This window comes from Myotis myotis, unplaced genomic scaffold (genome assembly GCF_014108235.1).
Source record: "Myotis myotis isolate mMyoMyo1 unplaced genomic scaffold, mMyoMyo1.p scaffold_m19_p_2, whole genome shotgun sequence".
NCBI lineage: Eukaryota > Metazoa > Chordata > Mammalia > Chiroptera > Vespertilionidae > Myotis > Myotis myotis.
Genome location: NW_023416324.1, coordinates 25,248,287 through 25,273,925, shown reverse-complemented (window position 1 = coordinate 25,273,925; position 25,639 = coordinate 25,248,287). Strand labels below are relative to the sequence as shown.

The window sequence follows — 25,639 nt, the reverse complement described above, 5'->3', positions numbered from 1 at the left end:
ATCTATGGAAACAATCCACCAAGCCTTGAGAAGGGCAAGTGAAAACATACTTCCCCAATCCTAAAACGTTGTATTGTCATTATTTCCCCTTTCCGCCCACACAAGGTTTGATTAGTTCCTCCCAGGAAGGCAGAGTCTGTCCAGGTCCCTCCATTCTGTACCCTGTCCTAGGCAGACACCCTGCAGGCCAAGCCAGTATTTTTTCCTGCTGTTTCCACCCACCTGTGCGCACTCTAGGCTCGCCATGAGACTCCAGGGTGGTGGTTCAGGCGTCTTTGATTCCAGCGCTCTCTTCCACCCACCCTCCATCCAGCCACTTCATAGCCCTTACTACTCAACCCAAGCTTGGTAGGTGGGGCCTGGGAGTGCGCGCCCCCTGCTGGCTCTTGAGGGACCAGCAAGAACTCGGGTCTGGAGGGAGAATCCCTGGGAGTCTCTCAGATCTGGCCCCCCACCCCCCGCCCCCCGCACGCAGAGAGCCTGGTTCCGACGCGGACAAGGGCCCTTCTGCGCGGGTGGGGAAGAGCTGCGGGGCCGGAAGCGGCTCCCGCTGGTGGACGGAGCTGTGCATCCACTACCCACCCCCCCGCCCCCCCCTCCGAGGAATGGACTAGGGTTCGAGGGAAGGGGACGCCGCTCAGGGGCCCCCCGGGTCCTTGCAACGGAGGGGGAAACAAGGTTAGCTTGGGGGCGGGGGACAGCTACCTTTTCATTCTTTCTCTGGGATTCATCATCCTGGGAAATAAGTTGCCAGCCCCCCCGCCCCCGCCCCCCTCCTCCATCCCAAATCCACAAGCCCAGCTTCAGGCCCCCTTCACCTGAGAGCCGGAGAGGCCAGCCCCCCGCCCGCACCCCATTCGCTTCGGGAGTGGGGCGGTCAGGGAGGAGGGCCCAGCTACCCTCCGATGCACACACACAGACAGCAGCCACGCGCGGGCCACCGAGAGGGCGAGGTTGGCACCCCCGCCCCCACCCCGCCCTCCCGCGGGCTCGCACGCCCACAGTCCCCGCCGCTGCCCGCTCCCTTCTCGCGCCCGGGACGCGCCTCGCTCCCGCAGCTCAGCCCCGCGAGCTCCGCGTCTGCGCCGCCCGCCCGGGCCCGGCTGGGTCACAGCCGGAGATGGAAGCCGGGGAGCCCCGGGAGCCGCGCGAGCCCGGGCTGGGGGCAGAGACCGCCGCGGCCACGGCCATGCGCTGGGAGGAAGCCAACACTTTCTGCGGCAACCTCACGCCCAAGAAGACACCCAAATCGGTAAACACGGGGCGCGGGTGTTCGGGGAGGGGAGGGGGAAGGCCCCGGGGAGGGGTCGAAGGCCGCCTGGAGAGGGACCCGTGGCGCCGCTCCGGAGGGAACACCACCCCTTAGCACCGGAGTGCGCCCGGCAGCTGGCGCGGGCTCGGGGTTATTTTGGGAGCTCTGCCCCGTGTTTCTTCCCGGGCTCGGGTTCCCCGCCAGGATCCCCCTCCCCCATGCCGCTAGGGCCCAGCTCCGGCCCCGAGGCCAGCCCCTCCCGGTGCGGCTGCCTGGGGCGCACGGGCAGCACTGGTGGCCAAGCCGGTCCGTGAAGCCCGCGGAAGCGACCGGACCCCAGAAACCAGACTCTGGAAACCCGGCTCCTCCTTGCTGTGCGCCCCGGTTTCTGCCATCCGGGTACTGGGCTTCGTACTCGAGCCTATGCATTTGGGGGTCTGGCTCAGGGCCATGCGCCCTGGGCTGGGGCGCCGTGTTCCCCGCGCCCTGAGAGTGCGCTGGGGGCTCTGCGCCCCTGGCCCTGGGCTTCCGACGCTGGACTCTGCACCTCGGCTCCCTGCGCAGTGGGCGTTAACGGCCCTGCTACCTCCATGGTGGTCTCAGCCCTGCAGGACGCACCGAGAAGAGAGAGGTCCTCTTGCAATCCCACAAGTTCTTGATGCCCTGGTTGCCCCTGGGCCTTGCTAATTCCCGATTATCAGACATCGGTGCTGGCGGAGGGGACTGAGAACAGAGGCTGGCTCAGAGCATCCTCCAAAAAAGAGCTCCAGCCTGACCTTAGTGTGTCCTGCTACTTCCTTCCAAAGACCCTACCCCAGGAGGCCCACCTGTCAACAGTCATTTCTGCAGCAACAGGGGGACTGAGGTGAGTTAGGCTGACCCTGCCTCAGGCCTCACACTGCCCTGAGGGGGAGCCCCTGCAGGTGGTGAGTGCTCAGGTGAAAGGCCCTACCAGTGCAGGGGGTGCAGAGAGGCGTAGCTGCCCACTAAGGGAGGCTCTGTAGAGGTGGCCTTTGCGCTCATCTTAAAGTGGTTTTGCCATGCAGAGAGAAACAGGGTGGGCAGAAGGCATGCAGATGGCCACTGAGGGGGAGAAGGCAGGATCTTTGGGAGAAGAGTTGGAGGAATGCCAGAGGCCCATGGAGGGCCTTGAGTACCATGTTAAGGAGCCGGGACATTATTCGGTGAAGTTAGGGGTTTTATTTATTTATTAATATAATTTAAGTTGATTTCAGAGAGGAAGGGAGAGGGAGCAATATATCAAAACATCAATGATGAGAAAGAATCATTGATCAGCTGCCTCCTGCACGCCCCACACTGGCAATCGTGTCTGTAACCAGGCATGTGCCCTGACCAGGAATTGAACCATGACCTCCTGGTTCATAGGTTGACTCTCAACCACTGAACCATGCCAGCTGGGTGAGGTTAGGGCTTTTAAAACTAGGTTCCATGGAGCCCCTTGAATCCAATTAATTTTTTTCTTCTTCAAAGTATGTTTTAAACTGTTAAAAATGTATAATAAAATTCAACTCACTCAAATGTGTTATGTGGATGTTTTTGTGCACCTTGGAGACTACCAACATATTAATTTATGCTGCGGATTGATTTTTTTTTTTAAGCAAACCACAGAATAAAGTTTTTCCTGTCATCTGTTTAATAGAAGAGTATCTTGAGATTGCTGACAATTATTGCTGAGTCTCTTGAGGCTTGTAGTTTAAAACAAAACAAGGCATTTGCAACCACTTACTGGTGTGAATCAGGGCTTTCTCAATACTGCAAAAACCAGCCAACGCAGAAACAAATTGACTAGATGATGCAGCTGAAGTCTGCACTGGCATCCTAACTTCCAGTTTCGAATTTGTCATCACCCAGACAACTGTGTTGTCGTCATTGGTTGACATTATAATAACTACTTTATGTACATGTAATGTATTTGAATTTGTACAATAAATGTATACCAATACGATGTAATATCTGGTTTACATACTGGGGTTTCCCCCAAGAGTTCATTTGAATAAAAGATCAACCTACTTTTTCAAAAACCATGAAAACCAGCCCTGGACGGTTTGAGTGAGTGGACAGACTGCGAGCCGGCAGACTGAAGGGTGCCAGGTTCGATTTTGGTCAAGGGCACATGCCCTGGTTGCGGGTTCGATCCCCAGTGAGGGCGTGCAGAAAAGAGCCAATCAGTGATTCTCTCATCATTGATGTTTCTCTCTCTCCCTCTCTCCCTTTCCCTTCCTCTCTGAAATCAATAAAAATATATTTAAAAAACCTCACAAGCATGCATGAAACTATTATGGAATTATGCCTGGTTTTTCAGCAAGGGATTGATTTGGTTCCATTTTCATTTTAGAAAGATCACCCTGGGCAGTGGTGAATAGATTGAAGGGGGTGCATCTGGCAGCAGGCATACCAGTAAGGAGGCTGGTTCCTGTCCGAAGAGCAAGCTGTCATGGTCTGGGGATGGAGAGAAAGGGATGGACGTTGGGGATTAGGGTGGTGAGTGGAGCTCACCAACTTATTTCCTCCCCAAGCTCCAAGGAACCAGGGAACTCAGGCCCAGCTGTCAGTCATGACCTCTCTGTCAGCCTCTGACCCTCACAAGGTGCCTGGTGGCTTCCTGGCCCCTACTCCTTCCTGCCATAGCCTCTACTCCCACAAGCTATATTGGGGGCTTTAGGCCTCATGCGCCCCATCAAGGCCTGTCCTGGGCTTTTTCTCATTCCCAAGAGCCTGAGTGAAGTTTTTAAGCCCTGAGATCCTTAGGAGACTCTCACCTCATGGGGTCAGAGGACTTCCTCATTGCACACCTATCTGTCTCTCTCCTCCAGCAGCCCTGCTCCTTCTAAGTCCGTCTAGAAATAACAGCTTTTGGCCATGTTCCTATCTTGGTCCCAACAGGCAGAATTATATCAGCCAAAATGAGAGCTCCTCAGACAGGCTGAATGGCGTTGAGCTGCTCTCCATTATCCCCCCACCCCTCCTCCACCCCACCCCCAAGCCAGCAGCGGGACACCAGCCTGGCCCCAAGCCCTGGTGGAAGGCAGAGAGAGCTGGCAGGACCCTGGCTCCCTGGAGGCCAGTGCTCTCAGGCTGAGTTCTGGTCTAGGGTAAGGGTCTTTCTAACCCACCCAATCTGGAATCTGGACTTCTTTCTGACTTCTGGAGGGTCACCTGACAACACATGACAGGGTGGCCCCCCTCTGCAGCTAGGTCCAGGAGGGTCTCTGAGTGCTTGCTCCTCCCCAGCTCTGGCCAACTCCTTTCACCCGTTCCTTCAACTCCACCTGGAGCCCTCATCTCTGCCAGCTGGGATCCATATTTCCTGCAGCAGCTCCTGCCCACTTGGCCCTTAGGCTCCATGTGACTTGCACAGCGTCAGAGCAGGCTGAGTGGGGAGGCAGGGTCCTGCCCTTGGAACCTCCATTCTGAGAGCAAAGAGAGCCCTGTCCTTAGAATCCTCACTGGGAGAGCCCTGTGCTCCTCATCATTTCTTCCAAATCTGGAAAGGAAAGTGCTGTGTGTGGGGCGTGTCCCAGGGAAGTGGCTGAAGTAGCAGGGGTTGGGGTCTTCTGGGAGTTATTGTGGAGGGGCCTATGGGGGAGTGCTGCTGTGTGGACAGAGGCCAGAGACTTGGGGTCTTATCCCGGCTCTGCGTTGACTTGACTGTGTGACCTAGAGTAAATTTCTGTCCCTCTCTGAGCCTCTTCTCCGATATATATATATATATTTAAAATATATTTTTATTGATTTCAAAGAGGAAGGGAGAGGGAGAGAGAGAGATAGAAACATCAATGATGAGAGAGAATCATTGATCGGCTGCCTCCTGCACACCCCCCACTGGGGATCGAGCCCACAACCCGGGCATGTGCCCTTGACCGAAATCGAACCCGGGACCCTTCAGTCCCCAGGCCGATGCTCTGTCCACTGAACCAAGCCAGCTAGGGCTCTTTCCCCATATTTAAAAGAAAAAAGGCAGCTGGGATAGTTTTCTTGCAATTGCTCAAAATGGGATGGGATGGGGTCTGGGCAGGTCAGCCAGAGGGGACCCAGAACATGGCAGTCTGGCAGGGACTATGGGACAGAAAGTGAAGAGTGAGACCTTGGCCGGCTGCCTGGACTGGAGTGGCTGGCTTGGGAACCTGCCTGAAGGGGCTGGGAGGGCAGCTGATTCTCTGTCCTTGAAGGGATGATGGGCCCTGTCCCCGGGACAGTAAGCCACCAGGCTCCCTGGGTTTATGAGAGTGGGTCTCTCAACTCCCTCCACCCCACTCTTACCATCCCTGGCCATCCCGCTATCACTTTTTCCCTCTAGGTCAACGGTCTGGAACCTTTCTTCTGCCAGGGGCCATTTGGATATTTATAACATCATTCAAGGGCCATACACAATTACCAACTTGAAAATTAGCCTGCTAAATTTGATCAAACATTTCATTAACCCACCCCTAATGCCTTGGCAGGACCAGACCAAATGATTTTGCAGGCCGGACATCCCCCACTCCTGTTCTAGGTCTTTTAACTTTATCTTCTAGGTCTTTTAACTTTACCTTCTTTCCTTGAAGGCTCTCAGTTGCTAAGGGGGTTGGGTGGTACACAGGCCAAGGACACATAGATATTAAGTGTACCGGTTAATAATGCGGATTTTTTTCAATAGATGGAGGTACACATATGTTGATATATATGCGACTTGATATGTATGCTATTTTGTTGTATTGACAACAAGCTTCAAAACTTCGTATGTCAAATTTGCTGAAGGTGTAACATTATAGATATTTTTACGCTTAAAAAAAGAGCATTTGTGGGAAGTTTTAATTCATTACTTTATTTTGAAGAAAAGTGCTGCTGAAAGTTATCGTATACTTCGGGAAGCTTAAGGTGAACATGCTCCATCTCAAGATACTTGTGAATGCTGGTTCAAACGCTTTAAAAGCGATGATTTTGATGTGAAAGACAAAGAACGTCCAGGTCAACCGAAAAGGTTTGAAGACCAACAATTACAAGCATTATTGGATGAAGATGTGTGTCAAACGCAAAAGCAGCTTGCAGAAAGATTAAACGTTGCTCAGCAAACAATTTCTGATCGTTTACAAGCAATGGGAAAGATTTTAAAGGGAGGAAAATGGGTGCCACTTCAACTGAACGAAAGACAAATGGAAAACCGAAAAGTCATCAGTAAAATGTTGCTTCAACGGCACGAAAGAAAGTCTTTTTTGCATCGAATTGTGACTGGCGATGAAAGTGGATTTATTTTGAGAATCCCAAACACACAAAAGCGTGGGTTGATCCAGGTCAACCAACAACATGGACTGCAGGCCAAATCGCTTTGGAAAGAAGACAATGCTCTGCGTTTGGTGGGATCAGGAAGGTGTGGTGTATTATGAGCTTCTAAAACCAGGTGAAACCGTTAATACTGATCACTTCGACAACAAATAATCAATTTGAACCACGCTTTGATCGTAAAACCACCAGAATGGGCCAGAAGACACAGCAAAGTAATTTTGCTTCATGATAACGCACCATCACACACTTCAAAACCAGTTAAAGACATGTTAAGAGATCTTGCCTGGGAAGTATTAACCCACCCGCCGTATTCACCAGACCTTGCTCCTTCAGATTGCCACTTGTTCCGATCGATGGCACATGCACTTTCTGCGCAGCACTTCAAAACGTACGAAGAAGTGGAAAATTGGGTCTCTGAATGATTTGCCTCAAAACAAGAAAAGTTCTATTGGGACGGTATCCACAGATTACCTGAAAGATGGGGGAAATGTGTAGCTAGCGATGGACATTACTTTGAATAAAGCACTTCTGATGTTTCTCTTGAAGTTGTCGTGTTTTCTTTTATTACAAAATCCACACTATTAACCGGTGCACCTCGCACACTGTGGTGGCCAGCACCCGGAGAGTACTGGAGCCGAGCCCCAGAGGAGAGGCGCCTGTCCTGCACTGCCCTGGGCTGGCCTGCTGGTTGGAGTAAAAGTCAAATGCAAACTGAGGCCTACCTCACGAGCTTGGGGAGCTCGGTGGTCTTCCATTCCTATTCTGAGGTCTTAAAGCCTCATTAGCCACTCACCAATCATAACTACTTAAATATAAATTGATTAAAATAAAATACAATAAAAAATTCAGGCCCAGCCCTAGCTGGTTTGGCTCAGTGGTCGAGCATTGGCATAGGGGCTGAAGGGTCCCAGGTTCAATTCCAGTCAAGGGCACATGCCTGGGTTGTGGGCTCAATCCCCAGTAGGGGTTGTGCAGGAGGCAGCCGGTCAATGATTCTCTCTCATCATTGATGTTTCTATCTCTCTCTCCCTCTCCCTTCCTCTCTGAAATTAATAAAAAATATATATTAAAAAAAAATTCAAGCCCAGCCGGCGTGGCTCAGTGGTTGAACATCGACCTATAAACCAGGAGGTCCCGGTTTGATTCCTGGTCAGGGCACATTGCCGGGGTTGTGGGCTTGATCCCCACTGTGGGACATGCAGGAGGCAGCCGGTCAATGCTTCTCTGTCATCATTGATGTTTCTGTTTCTCTCTCTCCCTTCATCTCTGAAATCAATAAAAATATATTTTTAAGAATTCATCCCTTTGTAATACTTTAAGCAATAAAAAAAAAGAAAGAAAGAAAAAATAAAAATTCAGTTTCTCAGTCTCACTAGCCACATTTCAAGTTACTCCAGCGGTTCTCAACCTGTGGGTCGCGACCCCTTTGGTGGTCAAACGACCCTTTCACAGGGGTCGCCTGAGACCATCCTGCATATCAGATATTTACATTATGATTCATAACAGTAGCAACATTACAGTTATGAAGTAGCAATGAAAATAATTTTATGGTTGGGTCACAACATGAGGAACTGTATTTAAAGGGCCAGAGGTGGAGAACCACTGAGTTACTCCATAGCCACATGGACAGCTCTGGACATTTCTATTTTCACAGAATGTTCTATTGGACAGTGCTCTTCTGAAGGACAGCACGAATTTCTGCCTTGGGGAGAGGTCATCAGCTCCATGGGGGCGGGGGTCACACCTGTCTTGTTTCTTGCCATGTCCCCAGCACAGTGCCTGTCACATGGTAATCACTCAATGCTGTCAACTGACTGGAGCCCAGGCTTGACTCCAGAGAGAAGCAGCGGGGCCAGTGTGTGACCCACAGGGCTAGGCAGGAGCAGGCCAGAAAGCAAGGCCCCTTTATTTATTTTTAATTTTTAAAAATATAAATTTTTTTTATTGATTTCAGAGAGGAAGGGAGAGATAGAAATGATGAAAGAGAAACATTGATCGGCTGCCTCCTGCATGCCCCCTACTGGGGACTGAGCCTGCAAGCCAGGCATATGCCCTGATCGGGAACTAAACCATGACCTCCTTGTTCATAGGTCAGCGCTCAACCACTGAGCCATGGTGACCGGGCACCAGGTCCCTTTATGAATCTTGCCCCCAACTTGAGCCCCTCATTTGTACAGTGGGAATCATGCTCAGGTCACAGAGATGTAGTGGGACTCTGGGTGTCTGTGAGTCCTCTGGGAGCCCACATCCTGACCTTCGCCAGGATTATAAAGGGCCCAGCTGCTGCTGTGATGGCATGCCCCTGGCTCCATTCTACTGGAGACGGTGAAGGAGCTCTGAGACCCTCCTGGGGCTCTGAGAGGAGGCCCTCTAATCTAGCACCTTCCTACTCTTCTGGGCTTACCTTTACTCAGACCCCCATGCCCTGGGCTCTGCTCACCTTTGTGGATGCACCACCCACCGTGTATGTACACACTCTTCATGCCTTACTTCATCCTCCTCCTCCTCCTCCTCCTCCTCCTCCTCCTCTCCCATGACAACTTCCTGTGAACCTGTCATCAAGACTTTGCTTTTCACCTGTGTTCTGTCACTCATTTCCATCCCTTTTGCATCTCTGTTTACCTGACTTTCTCCCCTACCAGCCTGTGAGCTCTGAGGACAGCAGCCAAGTCTCTACCAGGACCACCCTCAGGCAGAGCCCAGGTGCCTGGCATAAAGAACCAGCAAATATTCACCCAATTGGCATCAATCAAAAAAATATTCTCCAAAGACAGAGAAACAGCGATCAGACTATCAATACCCAGAGGGAAAGTAGGGGAGGGTGGGGGGAAGGGGAAGAGATCAACCAAAGGACTTGTATGCATGCATATAAGCCAAACCAATGGACATGGACAACAGGGGGATGAGAGCATGAGTGGCGGGGGGGGGGGGGAGGTTGGGGGTTAATAGGGGGGATGAGGACACACTTGTAATACCTTAACCAATAAAGAAATTAAAGATAAAAAAAAAATATTCTCTGAGTACCTACTATATCGAGCAACCTGAACAGATTAGGGCACTGAACTGAAGTTTCTGGTTCATGTTAAATTTTGTCATGGCAAATAATGTTTCCCAATAAAATATGTTATTTAAAAGCTTAGAAGCATTAAAAATTTACTGGGCACCTACTATGTGCTAGGTACAGTTCTAAGCACTAGAGATACAATAAATGAACAAGATAGTTACAGTTCCTCTTCCCTCAGAACTTAGACATTGTTCCTACTTCCTCTCTAGAACTTTGTCTGGAAGTAGAAACAAGCAATTATAATGTATTGTTAAATTTTACTAAAAGGAAATAGGAAAATAGGGAAGAAAAAGGAAGCAGAAGAGGTGGCAAACCCATGACTAAGGGTGAAGGAAGCCTTCCTAGAGGTGACGTATTGTTTGAGACCCAAAGGTTGGGCAGAAGTTAGCTGGGTGGAGGGTCAGGGAAAGAGTAGATCAGGAAGGGAAACAGCATGTGCAAAGGCTCAGAGAAAGAGTGGAAGGTGTGCTCACACATGAGAGAGTTCAGCCTGAGCAAAGTGGGGTCATGGGAAGGTGAGCGCGGAGAGCGAGTAGGGAGTCTGTTATGAAGCGCCTCCTACTCCATACCAAAAGCTAACAACTAGAGCCTGAGAAACGTGGGCACCACTGAAGGGGAGGGGGACGTGATCAGATCTGAACTTGAGAAAAACCCCATGACAACGATATGGATGACAGATTGGAGGAGACGAGAGATATTGGTAGGGAAGACAAAGTGGATGGATTCTAGTGGCACTGACAGGTGTTGGTGGGGAAAGGGAGCTGCGGAAGAGGGGAGACCTGCATTGAATTTGGGGCTTCTGGTTGAGGTGAGGAGTGCGTGGTGGTGCTCAGCAGTGAGATGAGGAAGGAGGGAGGAGTCCAGGTTTAGGGGTGGAGACAGTTGTGGGAATTCAGCTTTGGGCATGTTGAGTTTGAGTGTCTGTTAGTCAACAGGGACAGTTAGATACATGAGTCTGGAGCTGGAGAAAGATCTGGGCTGGAGACAAATGTTCTTGTATAGTTGTCATGTTTCTAAGTGCATTTCCTCCTAAGGGCATGTAGCTCTCATTTTATAATGGAAACCATCTGAAGACCATCTTGAGCATCGGTCATACTCTGGCTCCATACACTGTATTCATTCATCTGTTGTGTCCAGGTGGCTGGCTAGATTGCGGACTCCCCTAGGGCATGGCCCTGCTTCTTGGTGGGGAGGCTTCATCTCCCTCAGTCCCCAGCTGGGTTTTTCACAGAGGAGGTCCTGTCCTAGGTCTGCCCCTGCCCAATACTAAGCCTCCTAGCAGAGGCTGGGCCTGGTCTTCTCCTGCCCCAGGACTCAGAGGGGCTGGCCCATGAGACCCACCTCAGGGAAGTGGAAGTGATGGCCCTTCTCCTGCACCTCTGCAGCCCAAGCCTCAGAATGCAGTCACCATTGCTGTGTCCTCCCGAGCCTTGTTCCGCATGGACGAGGAGCAGCGGATCTACATGGAGCAGGGCGTGGAGGAGTACGTGCGCTACCAGCTGCAACACGAGAATGAACCATTCAGCCCTGGGCCGGCCTTCCCCTTTGTGAAGGTGAGTAGCAGTCCACTCCTGGGGAGAGGGGGAGGGTAGGAAAAAGCACTTGCATGGATGTTTGAGTAAGGAGAAAGGGCCCTCTGGGAGGATGCTACCCCACAGGAGCACGGCTTGGCTAGGGCCAGAGCCATTGTGGGAAGAGGCCACCCCATACTCTGGACTAAGGCAGCCCCACACCAGGTAATGAACCATCTTGGTGAGTGGAGCACGGGCTGGATTTCAGCCTCCACTCACGCTTCCAGTGAGGCAGCCCTGAGCAATAATCAACCCGCCCCATGGCAGAGACGAGGCGGAGAAAGTCCATGTCCACTGATCTCATGCCAACTCTGGCCCCTGACCTCCCCTCTCCTCTCCCATTGTCCTCCCCAACCCTGGCTACCAACTCCAGCTATTAATTCCTGGGGGGTCTGAGCTGGAGGCCCCCCTCTCTCCCATCCAGGCTCTGGAGGCGGTGAACAAGCAGCTTCGAGAACTGTACCCCGACAGTGAGGACATCTTTGACATCGTCCTTGTAACCAACAACCACGCTCAAGTGGGTGTCCGTCTCATCAATAGCATCAACCACTATGGTAAGCATGAGGTGTCTGGCCATGGGACGCCCCTACCAGACCCCTGGGGATGGGGCCACACCTCTGCCGAGTAAGGGCATGCCAACTAGAACCCCAAACCCAGTGGTGCACTGGTAAACTGGCTCTTTAAAAAAAATTGTAGCTTTGCCGTTTTCAGGATATAAACATTTCCACTTATTATGACTTATTTCAAGCTACCAGAAGTTGAACAATCTAACTAGCTCAAAAAAATCCCAGGATGTTTAACATTCAGTTCTTGCAAGCCAATATAAGCCAGCTCCAGCACACCACCGCACAGCCCCACTCCCTACGTGATTGGGCAGGGCACGTGCTGCCCCCAAGCCTCAGTTTCTCTATCTGCGACGGGGCTAAAGGCCTCACAAGGCTGCTGGGAGAAACAGGCAGTCATCAGAGTGAATGGGGCTTCATTCAAATTCTTCTTAAACAATCTTTATTGTTGAAAGTATTACAGATGTCCCCTTGTTTCCCCCATTGACCCCTTCTAGCCCACACCCACGCCCCTCTAATTCTTAATTGAAAGCACTTGACCCTCCAGAGCTTGTTTAAGTTGAAAAGAATGTTTTATCAGGTTATAGGAGTGTCTCTTAGAACCACAGGACAAGCAGTAAATTGGGCCAGAAAAGTCTGCATCCAAGAACTGGAAATCTCTCCTGGGCCCCTTCTCTCTCTGGGCCACACAAGCCTTTGTCTGCTTCTCTACTTTGTTCTTCTTTTTTTTCCTCTCCTATCTCTTTTTCTCCCCAAATGAGGCTCTCTGCTTTTCCTGAACATGGCCAAAATTTATAAGTTTGCAAGTCCTTGTTTTAGGAAACCAAGAGAGTCCAATTGGCATTTTTAAAAAGATTTTTTTTTTTTGAGAGAGAGAAACATCGATGTGACAGTGCAACATCAATCAGTTGCCTCCTAACACTCCCACCAGGGATCGAGCCTGCAACCGGGCATGTGCCCTGACTGGGAATCAAACCGGCAACCTTTCAGTGTATGGGACGATACCCAACCAACTGAGCCTCACCAGCCAGACCACTTGGCATTTTAAAATCCTAATTTCAGATTTCTGGGAGCAGGATTGATCTTCAAAATATTTAACCACCATAGCCCTAGCCGGTTTTGCTCAGCAGATAGAGCGTTGGCCTGCGGACCAAAGGGTCCCGGGTCGATTCCGGTCAAGGGTATGTACCTTGGTTGCAGGCTCCTCCCCCTGATCCTGTGCAGGAGGCAACCAATTGATGTGTTTCTCTCACATGGATGTTTCTTTGTCTTTCCCTCTCTCTTCCACTCTCTCTAAAAAGAATCAGTGGGAGAATATCCTTGAGCAATGATTAACAACAACAACAAAAGCTAACCACCTGTGATGTATTCACCGAGTAATCAGGATAGACAGCACCTGTAGTGCCAGAGCCCACCCAGAAGAATCCCTGCTGAGCCCAGCATTACCCCTTCATTGTTCTGCGTGAGGGGTCGGGTAGTGTTGGGCTAAATTAGCCGCTAACTCAATGGGCTCAGAGCAACAGCCATTGACCAACTAGCAAATATTTTACAACCTATGCAGGCATGGGTACTAGGTGACTATCAGCCCAGGCTGTGAGAGAATCTGATTGGCTCAGCTTGGATCAGGTGTCTGTTCCTAGCCAATCAGCTATGGCCAGGAGAGCCACTCATGGCTAGGGATCCACCTTGTGTAGTACTGTGACTCCCGGACAAGAGGATGTTACTGTGAGCCAGGAAATTGCTCCAGAGGTGATCATCCTCATTTCAAGGATGAAGGAGGGAGGGGCTTAGAGAGGGGGACTGCTGGCCTAAAATCACTCAGAGAATCACTGCACTGTCCCACCATCACTCAGAACCAAGATGGTGTCTGTTGGAGATGGAGGGACCACTCTGAGGCCCTAAGGGTTGACCCAGCATCACCGGAGTATTCTCTGTCTCCTCCCCAGACCTGTTCATCGAGAGGTTCTGCATGACAGGTGGGAATAGCCCCATCTGCTACCTCAAGGCCTATCACACCAACCTCTACTTGTCGGCTGATGCAGAAAAAGTTCGAGAAGCCATTGATCAAGGTGAGTCAAACTGGGGAGGGGGAATATGGGGAGTCTGGCAAAGGGATCCCAGAAGGGGAGGCCTTTAGGCTTCATCCTAAAGCTCTGAGCAAGTGCTAGTGGTTGCCATGGTAACTGGAAGAGGGGTACCTTTTGTAATTCCTATGACCTGTCCAATAAATCTGAGAACAAGGCCCCCCTATTCATTATTGCCCATCTAATCCACTCTTCCACCCCCCGCCCTACCATGTTAAGGATGCTTTTACTCATCACCATCACCCAGGCTTCTGTTTCCATGGAAACCCTCCTTTAAGCCCAGAAAGCTACTCCCTTCTAGGAATCCTCCCCGTCAGTAGGAGTTCTGATTCCTGTGTGACCATGGGCAGCTTCTGTCCCTGTCTGGGCCAATGGGGAGGAAGATAAGTATCTAGTCCAGCGTGGGCAATGAGTGGGGTCTGGGAAATGGCCAGCATTCCAGCAGCTGAAGTGAGCTTAGGAGACCCAGCCACAAGTACTGACAAAGAGAACTGCCCTCCATGTGTCTCTTTCAGGGGTCAGTGTTGGGTGGTAGACCCAGCCTTGGTCCTCCAATAGAGTATGTATTCCTATTGCACATAGAAGAAAACAGGCTGGCAGGCCCCATTTCCTGAGAGGGCTCCTCAGGCTCAGCACTGCTGGAAGGTTTATCAATCAACAGTGTATTCACTCTTCCCCATCATGCTGTCTCCTGCCTAGAAGCTTGGCCTCTCTCTCCTTGGCGCCTCCTCTCTGAGCTGCTTGGGCCTCTAGGAGGCTATCTTTAACCAGGAGCCAGAAGCTATTTCCCTACACAGATGTCACACCCTCCGGTCGGGGCCTTGACACGGGCCTGCATGTGCGCCTCTATATGTCTGCAATTTGAGCTCAGTCTGGAGAGCAAGGGGTGGCAGGGGCAGGCCCTGCCCAGGGTGGGGTGGTTCGGGTTCATCTTGGCTCTATCATTGGCAGAGCTGAGTAGGTGCCTGGCCCGATGCCCAGGGCCTGGTCCTACAAGTAACATCCTCAGGCTAGCAAAGTTGACACTGCTCACCTCTCCCAAATCTCTGCCCAAGCCCAGCCCCTGTGGTCCCAGATTCCTGAAGAGCAGGGCCGAGTGGCCTTCGGAGAGATGAAGAAGAAGGAATGGGCTGAGCTGCTGACCAGGTCTCCAGCCTCTAGCACTGTCTCCCTTGTCCAGTGTAGCCCTAGCCTGGAGCCTGGGTTTCCCACAGGTACCCTTGACCTCTGGAGAGGCCCAGGGTTGCAGACAGTCTGTGCCATAGTCCCTGGAATTATTGCTGCCTCTCATGGCCACCCACGTTGCTTCAAGGAACCCAGAGTGGCCAGGCTGCCTTGAGAAGGGCATACCTGGGTGCCCTTGTGGCAGAAGACTGAGGGGGTGCCCACCCCGACTCCACCCCCGACGGCAGCCTGGGATCTCAGCCCCAGGCAGAGCTGAAACAACCTTCATTTTACCTTGCCTCAGAGCAGGTGAGAGGCTTGCTGGAATCAACAGCAAGAGAGCAAGGCCAAGCCAGAGGCAGGGCCCCTTCCCAGCCCCCCTGTAGGCCTATATTAGGGGCTGTGGATAACTCTGGGAAGGATATCAGTGGCCTGGGGGACCCTCCCTTCCAGCCAGGACATTCCGATGGTCCGTACCAGCGTGACCTTACTAGACAATAAAGCACTGCCATCCCTCCACACCGACTGATAAATGGCTCTTGTCCTGAGTCCTCTAAGTGCCCCACCCTGCTTCCTGGGACTCCCCCAGACCTTCCCACAAAGCAGCAACTAAAGGGAAACTCGGCTCCGGCCAGGGCCTCAGAGCAAAGGCCACCATCCATTCTGATTGGCCAGGTGCTAAATAGTCTGAATGTTAGCCCTCGTTAGCTTTGCTCTGAGTCCTGGGAGAGGCAGGTGGGACAAGAATAGCCCGAGCTGCCCTAGCTGGTTTGGCTCAGTGAATAAAGCGTCAACCTGCAGACTGAAGGGTCCCGGGTTCGATTCAGGTCAGGGGCAGATGCCCGGGTTGTAGGCTCGATCCCCAGGAGGGGGGCGTGCAGGAGGCAGCTGATGGGTGATTCTCATCACTGATGTTTCTATCCCTCTGTCCCTCTCCCTTCCTCTCTGAAATCAATATACAGTGGGGCCTTGACTTACGCGTGTCCCAACTAACGAGTTTTTTGAGATACCAGCTGTCTCTCAGCTGATTTTTTGCATTGAGTTGACAGAGTAATTTGAGTTAACGAGCTCCTTAACGAGCTCCTTAATGAGCTCCTTAATGAGATCAGTCTTGGGACGAATTAAACTCCTAAGTCAAGGCCCCACTGTATACATATTTTTAAGACTAGCTTGAGCTAGCCCTCTCCTGGCCCCAGGCCGCTGAGGCAGGCATCGGGGGGCCCCTCTTGCCAGGATAAAGGCAGACAACCTTTGCCTCTCTCTGCCCAGGGATCGCAGCCGCCACCATCTTCAGCCCCAGCAGGGACATGGCTGTGTCCCAGAGTCAGCTGCGCGTGGCCTTCGACGGGGACGCTGTGCTCTTCTCGGACGAGTCGGAGCGCATTGTCAAGGCCCATGGGCTGGACAGGTTCTTCGAACATGAGAAGGCCCATGAGAACAAACCCTTGGCCCAGGTGCTTCACAAACTCCCCAGAGCCCCTGAGTGGAGCCAGGTGGCTCCGCAGAACCTGCCCTGGGCTGGAACCAAACTCTGAGCTTGACCCAGAACCCAGCCAGGTCCCCTCACCAAGCCTCCAGCCTTCATCCCTCTCACCTGACCCCTGGCACCCTCAGTGAGCTTCTACCCTCCCACTGAGCCCCTGTTCCCCTCACTGCAGTCCCATCCTCCTTTTGAAGTCCCCATCCTCTCTCTAAGCCCCTCTCAGAAGCCCCTAGCTCTCCTTTGCAGCTTGTAGCTGAGGTTTTCATCCCCTTCTGGAAGTCCCCATCCCCTCTCTGAGGTCTCCATCCCTCCTCTCAAGTCCCCATCGCACTCTGAACGCCTCACCTCTCCCTCTGACTCCGCCATCCTCTCTCTGGAACCCTCATTCCCTCTCTGAGGTCCCCCCGCCCCTCTGAGTAGGCTCCCCTACTCCCCTCACTGGAGGAAAGGAAACGCTGGACTGGGCCAGGGAGATCCACTGGGTGTGGGGTCTGGAGCAGCCCCTCTGCTTTGGGCCACACCAGCCCTAACCACCTCCTGCCATCCACCCCTTGGCAAGGGGCTCAGGGACCCTCACTCACTGTCTAACTGCTCAGGTGTCTCCCTGAGAGCAGAATAGGCCCTAGACTCTAGGGTCGCGACCCCTTTGTCGGTCGAACGACCCTTTCGCAGGGGTCGCCTAAGACCATCCTGCATATCAGATATTTACATTACGATTCATAACAGTAGCAACATTACAGTTATGAAGTAGCAACGAAAATAATTTTATGGTTGGGTCACCACATGAGGAACAGTATTTAAAGGGCCAGAAGGTTGAGAACCACTGCTTAGAGCCTGGTTGAAATCCTTGGGGCCAGAGCTGTTGGGATTCCCTAGTCCTCCTGGGAGCTCCTATTTGTGCTTTTAACAAAAATCCACATCATCCCTGAGTCCCTCTCTCCGACCGCTCAGCAGGCTCCAGCCGTGGCCCCTGGACGTTCATCCTGCCTCCATTCTCACCAGTTCCCTCCAAAACCCTTGGGAATCAGGGCAGGACAGTCTTCCCACCAAGTGGTAGGCAGAGCCGGAGACCACTGCTGGCTCCAGCCACCCATAGGCGAGGGGGCTCCAAGACTGGCAGCCCACCTGTCCTTATTTCCGGCTGCTGCTGTGCGTTTCTTCTTTTCCGCTGGTTCTTTATTCACTGTCCTCATTCATCGTTCCCGGCACTTCCTTTCCCTGACCCTAGAGACACAGAGCATGGTGCCCTGAGCCAGCTGCACGCTGGTCTGTCTGTCCATGTTGTTTGCAGCTGGACTCCATTCTGCCTGGAGGGTGCCAGGCTGTGGTTGCTAAATATTTCCAGTATCCTCCCTGCTGGTGAGCACAGGCCATACTATGGAGCTGTAGGACAGACACCCATGTACCTGAGGGGCACACAGAAGGACATACATAGGAACAGCTCTCCTGGCACATTTTTCTGACAGTCACCCCCAGTCACAGCGGCACAGATACCCACACCGCCGTAGGTACCTGCAGTCCCACTGATGCGCACAGTGGCCTGAGCAGGCATAGCAGGACCGGGAGCTGTGGGGACCTTGAGAAGCTTCCCCACCCCAAACATCAAGACACGAGTGCTTCAGGGAGGAGCCCAGCTGGAGAGGGGGCACAGGTCTGGGAGAGGGGTGAGCTCACAGTCTCCCCTTGCCTTCTCGTAGGGACCCCTAAAGGGCTTTCTGGAGGCCCTGGGTAGGCTGCAGAAGAAATTCTACTCCAAGGGCCTGCGGCTGGAGTGCCCGATCCGCACCTACTTGGTGACGGCACGCAGTGCAGCCAGTTCTGGGGCCCGGGCGCTCAAGACCCTGCGCAGCTGGGGCCTGGAGACAGATGAAGCCCTGTTCCTTGCGGGCGCGCCCAAGGGCCCCCTCCTGGAGAAGATCCGCCCTCACATCTTCTTTGATGACCAGATGTTCCACGTGGCTGGTGCTCAGGAGATGGGCACAGTGGCCGCTCACGTGCCCTACGGGGTGGCACAGACACCCCGGCGGACTGCGCCTGCGAAGCAGGCCCCAGCTGCACAGTAGCCGAGCCCACAGTGCTCCAGGCACAGCTCCCTGTCGCCCTCCCACATGCCGTCCACTGGACCCTTCTCGGCCCACCGCACTGCCTTGCTGCATGTCTGCCCTCATCCCTGGGAGGGAGGCGCTGGTACGCAACTCTGCAGATGGGCCGGCATCTCAGCAGCCGTCACTTGGGGCCCACACTGTGCCATGATGCTGGCTAGGAAACTAAGACCGTGGCTGGGTTTCAGGGGAAGTGGATGGAGGGTCAGAGGAGCCAGGATGCCTCAAAAGGGCTTTGGGGTGAAAACCAGCTCGGTGTCGTGCCAAGAACTCTGCTTTGAGGGAGAAGAGATCTGGCCTCTAAGCTCGATCCTGGCATTAACGGCATAACTTTGAGCGAGTCCCTCCCTTTCATGGGGTTCAGGTTCCCCATCTTTTAGGTGGTTTTCAAAATCGCCTTCAGCTAAAGAACTTGGTTTTCTAAGGTTGCCCTCTTTAAAGGAAGCATTCTGTGCCAGGGCTGGCACTGGTCTGCACGCCCCTTTGCACGGGTTATGGAAGGAGGCTACAATGAATTATGAAAAGAAGGCCCTTCCTCTGGGCTGGCCATACCCACGCGGGGGTACACAGTTACATCAGCAGGATATAAGCGGGATGTCAGCCCCCATTGGCTCCTCAGCCCAGAGGCCTTTGTCAACTGGGCAAAACGCACAATCGTCCACAGCAACCCTACCTATAATTTTACACATTTGGAAACCACTGGACAAGATGACCTATTTGCTGCCAAGGATCCTCTAATCTGAGACATCAGGGGCAGCTGCCAGGCCTGCCCCATCTGGAAAAGGAATGGGGGAGTGAATTAAACCTGCATGCAAACTCTGGTGTAGCCAGCAGGGGGCACTGCAGGCACTTCCTGGGGAGCTGCTTTAGTAGCCGCCTGCCCACTGCTTCCTTCGCTTTTGCTCTTAGCCAAAGTTCAGCTGTTCCCACCTGCCAACCCCTTCACCTCACTCCCTCAATTATTGTATTCCTGCTGTGTCGCCAAGCAGCCCTGCCAGTAGGGGGAGTACTGGGGTTTACTGTGTGGGCCCAGGGGAAGAGAGCTCAGTGGCTGAAGGGGGAGGCTGTCCAGGCTGAGATGATGTGGGATGTGTGAGGAGGTCTGGCCTGCGGCAGTGACCTGTTAGAGAGGAAGGAGCTGAAATTGCACTGGAAGATTCCCCCGCTATGGGAGTGTGAGTGGAGGTAATGAGCTCCCCATCACTGAGATGCTGTGCAAGGGATGCCCTCTGAGGTACACCTGTGAACCTCCACCCTGGCAGGAGCCCCTGCAGCCCCTTCGTCACCACTTCCGGGGTAGAATTCTCACTGCCTGATGGCAGCCTCCTCCCTTGTGACCAGCCATGCTCTCTGCAGGGGTGGTGGCACCAATGGCTGGCCCCTCAGGAAGACCCAGAGGTGCGAGCAGACGTCTGTATGGGGGGCCGATTGCCCGGCTCCTGGGGGGCAGTCCTAGCTGTGAGCAAGCACTTTGTGAAGAAAGCCGAAGGTACCAGCAAAGTGGGCAGGAGCCTGGGGGTGTGGGGGGGAACTGGAACACTTGTGGGGGCAGGAGAAAGGAGTGAAGAGCCATCAGGGGCCTGACCTTTGTCCTTTTGAGGACTCCGCTCGCGGTCTGAATGGGCACAGATTCTGGGTAATGGAGGGCGGGCAGTAGCTGCAGAAAGGTCACCAGGAAGGAGGAAAGAGTAAGCACACAGAGGTGGTTCTGTATTGGAGCAAGAGTTTGGGCCAGAATCGAAGTGCTCGGCTGAGCTTTTGCTATCGGCTCCTAGAGGCTGGTCCTGCGGGCGAAGGGCCAGGCTGTGCCGAGTGCTCCGGGCAGATGCCCAGCACTGACTGCCTGACCAGGGGAAGGGCAGGGGATGAAGATGTCTTTGCACGAGTTCATTTTCATGCAGTCAGACCTTTTTGGGCAACAGAGGAGGCCTCAGGGCAGAGCGTTTGGTTTTGAGCTTCTTCCTCTACCCATGCTCTAAGCCCAGCCATGGATACCATGAGACCTAAGAGGGAAGGAGGAGGTCAATGAGCTCAACCCAAGTCACCTTTGATCTTGGCTGAACCACAGAAACATCTGCTCACCACCCCTCGGGTCAGAATCACCCCCTTGGATGAGCCTCCAGGGCCCCAGAACCAGCAGGCGTTAGGCTGCGTGACCAGGGTGGAGATGTGCACTGTGAAGACAGCACCAGATGTCACCTAATTAAGATAAACCCCAGGGATTCTGGGAGCCAAGAAGTCCTGCCCCCAGGACCTAATGATAAACACCAATGATTCTTCTAGGTCTGTTTTCCTTCTAAGCAGGAAAATAGGATGCTGGAAGCGAAAGATAAGGTGCAGTAAAAGCCAGTGTTTCACTGGAGCCACCATTAATAGACATAGACAGCCGTGGGCCGTGAGAGACAGTCGGGTCCAAATTCTATTATTGCAACCATAAATGAGCATCTCGGGCCTGGAGAGAGAGCTTTCAGAGGCTGGAATAAAAGGCCAGACGTTCTGAGGGCAGGGCGGGCTCGGGCAGCAGCCAGACACACCTGATTGTTTCACAGGTGAGAAGGAGCATTCAGCAGGCAAATTAAAAAGCCAGGTGAGCACCAAAGCCGCAGGCCCAGCCTGTTCTGCAGCTCGTGGGGGCTGGGGGTGGGGGTGCAGAGACCACAGCTCCTGGCATGCTGGACCCCTGTTGCCAAAAGCACCGCAGCCTAACAAGTCCTGCAGAACTTGCCCGGGGAAATGCTTGCCAACAAAATGCCAGGCCCGTTGGAAACTGCCACTTAGCAGAAAAACAGAAGCCCTGTTACTAAGCACTGAGACTGCTAAGATCATTGCCAAACAGCCCCCTCCCCTTCCCGAGCGCCCAATGAGAAGGTGGGGACATAGCAGAAATGCCAGGAGAAACCAAAACCAGCAAGAAGTTCAAACCCAGGGTGGATCTGGCATTGTAATGACGTTCAGCTGGCATGCACCAATCCAGACATTTCTTAAAATATAGAAATGTGTCCGTGGCCGTTGGTAAAGAGCTCTGGCCGGGTTCCCCGAGAGCCCCTGAGTGGCCTCAGTTGTCCTGGCCCCTCCACTGTGACTGCTCCCTGTTCCCACGATCCAGTGAAAGGGGCTTCTTAGGAGGCGCCTGGAGGCGGCTCCAGCGCGATGGCCAGTGCGCCGCTTGGTGGCGCCCGTGCCGGTTTAGCGAAGGGAAGCGACTTGCCTAGTCGCATAGCTAGTGAGCGGCAGCACAGGGACTCAGGCTGACATCGGGGCCCGGGCTCTGAGCCATTTTGCCGCATGACCCATACATGTGCATAGAGAGGGCAACAGAAGCTTCCTAACAGAGGAGTTCACCTGACAGTCCTTTAAGATATTGGTCTCCTGCATGTTAAAATGCTTAATACACTGGAGTGGGTACATTGTGGTTACAGCTTCCTAAATAGCTAAGAATTGGTATTAAAGCCAAACATTTGCAGAGCCCTTGGAGCACCTCAAACAACCCCCAAGTCCTGAGGAACCCAGTTTGAAGACCCTGAATTGGGCTAATGCAGGGTTGGTAAACCATGGCTTCTTGGGCCGAAGAGGGCCCACTACCTGTTTGTTTTGTTGTTTTAAACAACGAAAACCTTTTACTAGAGCACAGCCATTTCTATTTGTTTAGGTGTATGTGCGGCTGCTTTCACACTATAGCAGCAGAGCCGAATTATTTCAACAGAAAGCGTGGAGCTGAAAATATTTATCTGCCTTTTACTGAGAAAGTTTGCTGACCCCCAGGCTAAGGCGAGCACCCCCAGCCTGCTCTTCAGTGGGAAAGACCTGCTCTCATGCACCTAAGCACTCAGAGGCAGAGGCTGGCTCCACTGCCCAGGGGAAAGCATGTGGGGGAACGTGCCCACCTGTGGGCATTGTTGGGGCTGTGGAGTCTCATGGATACTAGCTAAGTACCTCGATGTTAAACACAGCAGGCCCTTGTCCTCTGAGAAGTCAAGAGTTCAAGTTTGACTACTTTCAAGTGACCCCTGGCCCGTTGTAATTCAAAATGTGGTTGATGCACAGATTTGACCGAAGTGTGCCCTGCCAAGCTGATGGGTGAGGGGCAGGAGCAGGAGCCCCCGGCCCCGTCTAGGGCTAAGCCCAGCTAGCTGTCTAGCATCTGCTCAGGGTAGTTTTGTTGTTCTTGATCTGTGATTGCCCTCATGGGGCCACTTGGGAATGATCAGTGCCGGAAGGTGGAGGAATTTTGGGTAAAGTGAAGTGCCCACTGTTGGCTTCAGTGCTCAGATCTCACAGGGCATCCTCTGCTCTCGGGGGAAGCAAGGGCAAGCTCTTCACAAGGACAGTCCCGGGTAGGGCTTTAGCTGGCTCAGGAGTTACTGATCTAGTGAGAGAGAAAACGCCAGTGAAATGAGGAATGGCAGTGCTTGTGCTGTGAGGTGTGGGCAAGAACACACACACCCTCACGATGGAATGGCGTAGCAGGAGGAACCTGCCGATTTAGGGACTTACGGAGGCTCCAGGACCCACGGCAAGAATGACAAGTGTGGGAGCCATGGTTGCCGTCACTGTTCCATCGTGATACTCTTCTCCGCTGAGCCCAGACTCGGCCTCAGAATCCTTCTCAACCCAGCACGCCTGGCAGTAGCGACCAGTGGGTTGGAGTGGGCATGAAAGTCGAAAACGTATTTTGCCACCCCCATTGGATATTGCTTTGGATGGGGCATGCAAGGCCCTGAATGCTTATTTTCAGATGTTGTAGTTCGACTCTGAGATGACCGGGATCGCATCCCACGTGGGCAGAATACAAAGAGGGAGAATGGCCGCCTGTAGTTGGCAGCTGCTTAGGTGTGTCTGAGATGCAGTGTCCTTGGTTTCACCTTCTTCAGGCAAAGTACAAACACCCCTCCCGCCAGTAGGTGGCACTGCAGGCCCGCACTCAGCTGCTTGTGGTAGTAATAGCGGTTTTATTCGCTGGTTACTTTTCTCTCCTTCCACGGTACTTGGTGCTGTGCTGCACTCTGGTGCTTTAGGTGCTCTGAAAATGTGTGTCAGAAGGAGCTGCCTGATGAGCTATTTGCTTTTCCCAACAAGCGCCATGATTGTGTGTATGGACACACTCAGTGTGTATCCCAGGATGAAAACTGTGCATTGTATGCATGTTTATGAGGTGTGTGTAATGGGTCAGATATCTCTGCTGACAGCGTGTGTGTGTGTGTGTGTGTGTGTGTGTGTGTGTGTGTGTGTGTGCGCGCGCGCGCACAGGATGATTATCTGTTGACTAAGGGTCCTGGGCCCCACATACTGATGGCCGGCCCTGCTTCCTGAAACTAGTTCTGGCTATTCCTATCATCTCATGGTCATTTGCACATGGGCAGCATGGGGACTGCTGGGGCCAAGCCTTTTCTCTTTCTCTCTAGCTTCCCCGCTCTGGCCAACAAGGTCTTGGCTCCTAACATCTGCCTCTCACCCCTACCCTCTGCAGCCCTGAGAACTCCTTACCATCTCTACCTGTTCCCCCCTCCCCCTGACATTCCGGGGCTAACATGTATAGTGGGGAAGACTGCGCTGCACAAATCCAGACGGAGCCATTCACACTATGACACGAGGGGTGCCTCCTCGGCACCTGCACAGCCTGCTGTGCACAGCTGCCCGGCTCATCTCATGGCCATGGATTGAACAGCTGCCCTCTTCACTGCACCCCAGGCCCCCCTCCCCGCTCCCTGCAGCCGAGGCAGGGATTCCTTCCTCTGCTTGGGTGTTCTCGTCTGGCCCAGAAGTTATTTACCCTTGGCCTCGGTCAGGAAGCACCTCCCTGATGGGCCATCCCTCAGAGGCCTTTGGGATTCAATTTATGAAAATGAAATATGGCTGGCAACATTTCAGTGACTCGTCTGCGAGGCAAACCGAAGCTCGCAGACTGGAGTCACTGACTCCCACACTCCTGGCCTTCCTGGGCCAGCTGTTCAGATGGGTCTGCCGTGGAATTGGGTAAAGGCCTCAGGGCTAGACTTACAACTGCCGCTCAATAGGAAATCAGGACATCACCACAGACGGGATGCCTGGGCCAGGCCCCAAAGCCGACGCCTCCAAGGGCCCGGCAGGAAAACGAAAGTGAGCAAAGAGGGCTGGGCAGGGTCTTTGGTGAAACGGAGAAGACGTACTCTGGTTGACATGGTTGCTGCCGTGTGGGCTGGTGTTGCCGGATATTTTGCCCCATTTTTCAAGAAGAGCTACAAATCTGGACTTTTAGATGTTGGCAACTATTTTGAGTTTAGAAAACAGTGTGCAGCCAAATAAAACAGGCCTTGTAAAGCTGGCCCTTCAGTCTCTAATTAGCAACCTCTGGCTCAGGCCCAGCGCATTGGTTTTTTCAGAACCGAGTAACAGAGTGTAAGGATATTACACTCAGACTCACAGAGTTTGGGACCTTTCAGAGACCTAGTGCATCCCTGTGTGTTTGAAACTGTGTACATATAAACTTCTTTACTAACGTAATGACATACATAGAATTAGCTTCTAGTTTTCTACTTAAAAGCATCTCAGCACCCCCAACCCAGAGCAAGATTTAAAACGAAGCCTCTGTATGTAGTATGTTTGTATCTACCTGTCAGCAGCCCTATTTTGTGCCATTTGCTTCATGGTAGCTCTACCTCTATCTTTTGCAAACGTGAGCTGCCCTGGTCTTCCTTCTAACCTAACCTCCCTGTGTCGCTCTTTATGGCCAACCTCCTAAGTGCCTCCTTAAACAGTTGGAGCACATGCTTCCTCATCCGTGGGCCTTCCCTTGCCTGGGGCTAGATAAGACTGCTCCTCCCTTCCCAGCTTTGCCCTCTCTTGGCCCACTGTGGCCATCCCCAGCCCCCAGCTCTGTCTGGCTCTGCAGCATTTACCTGGTCACATGATAAAGGGTGCTATGTGCTTGTCAGTGTGGATCCCTCTCCCTCCTCATGCTTGTCCTCGACCTTAATTTTACAACATGGGCTTCTGCTTCTTAAAAGCCATTCAAATAAATAGAAGACATTTAAAAGAAGCATATATTGTCTTGTTTTTCCCCCCTTACACCTGTATTCACAGACTGGCTTATGGTC

General features: G+C 52.8%; 1 protein-coding gene across 1 annotated transcript; it reads left to right on the top strand.

The window, feature by feature from the left end:
- Positions 1 to 980: 980 nt before the first annotated feature.
- Positions 981 to 25,617, top strand: NT5C1A (5'-nucleotidase, cytosolic IA). Its single transcript, XM_036351714.1, has 6 exons — positions 981 to 1,252; positions 10,985 to 11,152; positions 11,595 to 11,724; positions 13,680 to 13,802; positions 16,251 to 16,435; positions 18,162 to 25,617. Exons 1-6 carry the CDS (start codon positions 1,121 to 1,123, stop codon positions 18,525 to 18,527), a joined length of 1,104 nt encoding a protein of 367 aa, XP_036207607.1. The 5' UTR covers positions 981 to 1,120; the 3' UTR covers positions 18,528 to 25,617.
- Positions 25,618 to 25,639: the final 22 nt, after the last annotated feature.